The 6,006-nt window shown below is 52.3% G+C and overlaps 2 protein-coding genes across 12 annotated transcripts in view; both read left to right on the top strand.

Moving 5' to 3' along the window:
* The window catches only part of CEP250 (centrosomal protein 250), a 53,286-nt gene that overhangs the window by 13,334 nt on the left and 33,946 nt on the right, over nucleotides 1–6,006 (top strand). For 8 of the 11 annotated variants that reach the window (XR_014149100.1, XM_081832840.1, XM_081832845.1 and 5 more), the window contains 5 exons: nucleotides 446–542; nucleotides 2,490–2,597; nucleotides 3,125–3,286; nucleotides 3,846–4,024; nucleotides 4,369–4,551. Coding sequence is in view for 10 of the 11 variants with exons in the window: in XM_081832840.1 (XP_081688966.1) it covers nucleotides 446–542; nucleotides 2,490–2,597; nucleotides 3,125–3,286; nucleotides 3,846–4,024; nucleotides 4,369–4,551 (729 nt within the window). In the remaining variant the exon portion in view is untranslated. Of the gene's footprint in view, nucleotides 1–146; nucleotides 225–445; nucleotides 543–2,489; nucleotides 2,598–3,124; nucleotides 3,287–3,845; nucleotides 4,025–4,368; nucleotides 4,552–6,006 lie in introns of those variants that run through there. The other 3 variants (XM_081832841.1, XM_081832846.1, XM_081832848.1) reach the window with 2 other exon arrangements.
* The window catches only part of LOC145723738 (elongation factor 1-delta), a 1,469-nt gene continuing 588 nt past the window's right edge, over nucleotides 5,126–6,006 (top strand). The window contains exon 1 of the mRNA XM_081832233.1: nucleotides 5,126–6,003. Coding sequence (XP_081688359.1) covers nucleotides 5,200–6,003 — 804 coding nt within the window. The 5' untranslated portion in view covers nucleotides 5,126–5,199. The remainder of the gene's footprint in view (nucleotides 6,004–6,006) is intronic.

Below are 6,006 nucleotides of genomic sequence, written 5' to 3'. Positions count from 1 at the left end.
TATCACAGAGGTTGACCATAATCTCCCCCAAATTGCCCCTCCATGTTCCTCATCAGAGACCCTTGGGCTGGAGGGACGTTGGGACTGTCCCATTTGGCAACTCTGGTATTCTTATTGGCTTCAGGGTGCTTGACTTCAAGATCAAGCGGGGCCTGGAAGGGCCTGGTCCAGGGCTTTCCTTCAGCTCTCGGGCCCCCAAACACGAGTTCCAGCCTTGAGATGTGGTAAATCCCTGCATGTGTCTGAGTGGCTTTTGACTCCTCCCCTTGCCCCCAGTTCAAGGCTATAGCATCATGTGGTATTCAGGGAGTGCAGGGGCTGGGGGTGCCCAGGGGTCTCTGGGGGGCTGCAGTGGGAGTGTCTGTTGGGGCTGGGGTGTGCTGCGTAGTAGCTCTGTCCATCTCAGTGGGCCGCCCACATGACAGTGTTGTGCTCTTCTCTTCAGGGTGACCGAGCTCTCTGCTCTGCTGACCCAGGCTCAGAAGCAAAATAAAGATTATGAGAAGATGTTAGAGGCTCTGAGAGAGACAGTGGAGATCCTGGTACATGACCCTTTGTTCTGGAAAGGAGTTGGGAGTGGGCCTATGGGTTCCTTGTCCTTTATGGACAGATGATGCAGGATACCAGTTAAATATTCCTTGAATAAAAGCAAAAAAAATAAATGTTGGCTGAATCTAAAAATTAATTAACTCATTCATTTATTCATTCATCAGTAAATACTGTGTACCGTCCCTACTGTATTCCTGGGGAAACTACCATGGCGTGCGCGTGCAGTGTGTCCTCATCAGAGAGAGTGGGCCACGCGTTATGAGGCACACTGGCAAAGGATGGGGATGTGTGAGAGATTCAAAACCTAGTCATATGGGAAACAACTGAGGAGTATGGCGACGGTCAGCCTGGAGAGAAAAGGGCTTGAGGAGGACATAATGGCTGCCGTCACAGATCTGCAGGACTGACAGCAGGGGAAAGAGTTGGCTTAGTTAACGTTGTTCAGCCAGCACAGGCAGTGTTGGTGACCAGAAGCTGCGGGCTGGTAGAGTTTGTCTAGCAACGAGAGCGGCTCAGTAGCTGAGCAGTCTGTCCTATGGAAGGGTGAGGTTTGTGTCCCTGGCTTCTCATCTGCCAGAGATGTTACCAAAGGGACTCTGTAAGGTTGGGCTAGTTAAAACCTCTGACTTGATTCCACATTTCCTTTCGTTTCTAAGAATTTTCAGATCTCTCTCTTTAGGCAGATCCTGAATGACCATCTACATGCAAACCTCTAGTCTTCTTATCCAAGCCGGGATCAGTGGGGACTCAGAGTTATTGATACCTTTTTGGTTCCTTTTGGTCAGAAATTTGCAAATTCAAATGTCCACGGTGCCCAGATAATGCCAAAGAGTGCAGTGGGTTCAGTTGTAAGGATTCTGGTTGTCCAGCACTGTCATAGTTAGTTTTGAGTACAGTAGAGGACACTTGATTTCAATATTAAGGAAACGATGAGGTGTCGTAGGGACCACGGGACCCCAAAAAATACATGTCTCCTCTGAAGGAGGCACCCACTGTTCAACCTCAGGAAATTATTGCTGTGTAGGAATGGGGGCTGGTGTGACCCATCTGTTAACTTTTTGAGGAAAGCCAGAAAGTCAGCATTTCTCAATTCATAAAATCTCTTGAAATCTCTCAATTTATAAATGTCGATTCAAGTTTTGTGCAGGCCAAAGAAAACATTGCTGCAGGTCTGTGTCTTCAGGCCTTCACTAACAATATGATCAGAAGGAACTGAGGACATCTTGACTCTTCAGGTTCATTGCCAGCTCCAGGGCTAGGGGTTTCTCTGGTCTAGCCTTAGGTCTCCAGCATTAATTTGCTGTTCAGAGACAACTGCCATCCTCTCTCCTATGATAGCTGACATTGATTAGTTTCTTTGTGCCAGGCACTGTGTTCAGTAATTTACAAGCATCTTTTTCATTTAAGCCTCAACACAAACCTGTGAAGTAGTTGCTGTTAATTACTCCTTTTTTTTTTTTAAGATTTTATTTATTTGACAGAGAGAGACACAGCGAGAGAGGAAATACAAGCAGGGGGAATGGGAGAGGGAGAAGCAGACTCCCTGCTGAGCAGGGAGCCTGACGCGGGGCTCGATCCCAGGAACCTGAGCCGAAGGCAGACGCTTAACGACTGAGCCACCCAGGCGCCCCTAATTACTCCTTTTTTTTAAGAGAAAAGAAGCTCAAAGAAGCAGTTGCCTAAGGTTGCTAAGCTAGGACGTGATAGAGTAAGAACTCCATTCTAGGCAATCCACTTTGGAGCTCTGATTCACTTACTCTGAGCTCTTACTCACCACATCACACTGTCCTCAGAGTCCTGGGACAACAGTAGCATTCACGTGTGGTTGGAAAAAGTAGGGTTGACCAAAGAGACAGAATGAGATTCCGGTTGATTTGGGGCCTGGAACGGTAGATACTTCCGCGAGTTTGGCTCACAGCTCTATCTTGTTCCCTGTTCAGGAGGCAAATCATGCAGAATTAATGGAACGCGAGTCATCTCTCAGCAGGAATGCCCAAGAGGAGAAGCTGTCTTTACAGCAGGTGATCATGGATATAACCCAGGTACTGGTAAGCCTTCTGTTTGTGGAAACCGGGTCATGGCTTATGCCTCTGCAGGCCTCAATGTCCTCTTAGTTGTGCCTAGATTTCCACACTCTGAGACGTTTGGGCTTAGGGTCTTTGAGGAATGAGTTCTCTGAGTGTGTCTGAAGACTGGCACCCTAAGGGATAGCTAAGCATTCACATGCTGGCCCCACCTGCTGGAACAGGCCCTCTTCCTTATTGCCACCTGCAAGTCTCAGGCCAGTGGCTGGATTCTGGTCTCTGTTACGTCAGTATCCTCTCCTTTCTTCATTTCTTCATTTATTATTATCTCAGAGAGTGCTCTAGCCTTGTTGCTAGTCCTAGGTTTGGGTGACCAAAGGTGAGGAGTTGGAGGACGCAATCCTTTTTGCTCTCAGATACCCTCCTCCCACCCGCAAGGGAGAGGATGTGAGAAGGAAAACGTCACGTTTGTCCAGGATGTAGCGTTAGTCTTCCGTGTGGACTCTAGGCCTTGGTCAGTAGGGTAGCGACTCTGCTGTATTGGGTTTCAGGTCATGGTGGAAGAACGGGACAATATGGCCCAAGGCTGTGGTCAAGATTGCTCCTTGGAGTTGGACGCTCGTGGCTTCTCCTCGCAGTTTGATTCCCAGGACCCAGACAAGACCCTTACTCTGGTGCGTTCAGTGGTGACTCGAAGACGCCAGGCTGTGCAGGTGAGGACCCCACCATTCCTCCTCAGCCACGGGTGTGGGTGTCTGAACTGATCTGTGCCCCAGGTACCCTCCTCTCCTGGACTGCCCCTTTCACTATGTTGACCAGTTATGAGGTGTTTGGTCAACACTCCTGAAGTGCTCATTAGAATCTCCATGTCTGCCCAGTTGTGCTTGTGGCTAATGGGCACACTTTGTGTGCCCAGTGATACGCTTCACTTTGCATGCCATCTTCGTATAGCACTACACAAAGATAGGCAACCAGAGCCCTGGGAGACCATAGGTAAGTGTCCCCGACTCTGAGGGTCCCAGCCACACTTAACCATCTCCGTGACGGCCCCTTACCGCACATCTGAAGATGAGGGACCCTGAGACTCCAGGCACCACAGAAGTCCAGTAATCTCTGATCCTCTGTCTTCTCGACTGGCCACATCTCTATTCTTAGCTCACCCTTGTACCAGCCCTCAGCCCCGTCGCCCAGCCCCACTCTCAGGCTTCTGACACTCCTCCTTCACTCTGCCCTCTTGCTCACCATCTCACTTCTGTCACTCTCCCTCCACAGGACCTGAGGCAGCAGCTTTTGGGCTGTCAGGAAGCTGTGAGCTCCTTGCGGCAGCAGCATAATCAGTGGGAGGAGGAGGGCGAGGCCTTGAGACAGCGGCTGCAGAAGCTCACCGGGGAGCGTGACACTCTGGCAGGGCAGACCGTGGACCTCCAGGGAGAGGTGGAGTCTCTCAGCAAGTGAGCAGCGGGCTGTTCATCCCCCCCACCTCCTCCCCGGCTCAGTCCTCATCCAGCCATTTACCCACTCCCTGCACGTTTCTCGTTGCCTAACCCTGCTGTCCCTGACACCCAGGGCTATCTTGCTTTGTGTTCTGCTTATTCCTGCTCACTCACTTTGGGGTCTTTTTGATGATTAAAAAACAACAGCAACAACAACAACAACAAAGCAGTTTCCTGCTCTAAAGGGAAGATGAGATTTTTAAAGGAAACAGACACCTCTCTCCTTTGATCCTGTGATGTCTGCTTCCAGGAAGGATTTGAGGCTCCAAGGTTTCTGCTCATCTGTGGTCTCCTTGTTCCAGGGAGCGAGAGCTCCTGCAGAAGGCCAGGGAGGAGCTGCGGCAGCAGCTGGAGGTGCTGGAGCAGGAGGCGTGGCGGCTGCGGAGGACAAATGTGGAGCTTCAGCTGCAGGGGGACTCTGCTCAGGGTGAGAAGGAGGAGCGGCAGGAAGAGCTACACCTGGCCATCCGTGAAAGGGAGCGCCTGTAAGTGGGCCCAGCCCCCTCCTCCCTGGGGCTTGGTTTTCCCTTCAATCCCACACCCTCCTCCACCCATTCCCAACTTGAAGAAAGTGGAGTAAATTGAAGCCTGGCGTGCAGTGGGTTCGCATTAGCTTCCTGCCCCTTCTTTCGCAGAAAGATGAATACAGGAGGTTCGGCCTGGCTTTTCTGAGCACTGCTAAGGGCTGAGACACCGCGGGGGTACAGAAACAAATAAGACACAGGCCCTGATCTCAAGCAGTTTGCAGTCTAATGGGGAAAACAGACAAACAGCAAACTGGCATGAGGCCAAGTGAAGTATGAGTGAAACAGAGCTTCCAGCTACGGCCTTTGGGAGCATGGGAGTGACAGTTAATAATTGAAAGTCTCATGGAGGAGAGAGGGTGGCCTTTGAGCTGGGCCTTGACATATTTTGATTGGTAGAGAGTGGAAGAGGGGCGAAAGGGGCAGATTAGCAAAGAAAAGGAGGTTCACGGCATGGTCAGAGTAGGCTAGGCTGGCTGAAGGGTAGGATTTATCCCAGGTGGTAATGCGAAATGAGTTGGTCAAGAAAGGGAATTTCAGTCCTTTCCCCAGCCGTCCCGCGCCACGAGCCCTCCTCCTTGGTCGCGGCGTCCTTGGCAGGTCAGGAAAATGGCTACAAACTTCCTAGTGCACGAGAAGATCTGGTTTGACAAGTTCAAATATGACGATGCAGAAAGAAAATTCTATGAGCAGATGAACGGGCCTGTGGCTGGCTCCTCGCGTCAGGAGAACGGTGCCAGCGTGATCCTTCGAGACATTGCAAGAGCCAGAGAAAACATCCAGAAATCCCTGGCCGGCAGCTCGGGCCCTGGGGCCTCCAGTGGACCCAGTGGAGATCACAGTGAGCTCGCCGTCCGGATCGCCAGCCTGGAAGTGGAGAATCAGAGCCTGCGAGGCGTGGTGCAGGATCTGCAGCAGGCTGTCTCCAGGCTGGAGGCCCGGCTGAGCGTGCTGGAGAAGAGCTCGCCTGCCCATCGGGCCACAGCCCCGCAGACCCAGCACATGTCCCCCATGCGCCAAGCGGAGCCCCCTGCCAGGAAGGCGGCCCCTGCCGCAGAGGACGATGAGGATGATGCCATCGACCTGTTCGGCAGCGATGAGGAGGAGGACAAGGAGGCAGCGCGGCTGCGCGAGGAGCGGTTACGGCAGTATGCCGAGAAGAAGGCCAAGAAGCCTGTGCTGGTGGCCAAGTCCTCCATCCTCCTGGACGTCAAGCCTTGGGACGATGAGACAGACATGGCCCAGCTGGAGGCCTGCGTGCGCTCCATCCAGTTAGACGGGCTGACCTGGGGGGGCTCCAAGCTGGTGCCCGTGGGCTACGGCATCCGTAAGCTACAGATCCAGTGTGTGGTGGAGGACGACAAAGTGGGGACCGACCTGCTGGAGGAGGAGATCACCAAGTTCGAGGAGCACGTG

The sequence above is a fragment of the Leptonychotes weddellii genome, chromosome 10 (genome assembly GCF_054177405.1).
Source record: "Leptonychotes weddellii isolate Sample4059 chromosome 10, ASM5417740v2, whole genome shotgun sequence".
Taxonomy (NCBI): domain Eukaryota; kingdom Metazoa; phylum Chordata; class Mammalia; order Carnivora; family Phocidae; genus Leptonychotes; species Leptonychotes weddellii.
The sequence above is the reverse complement of the archived record's forward strand: the minus strand, read 5'-3'. Positions and strand labels throughout refer to the sequence as shown.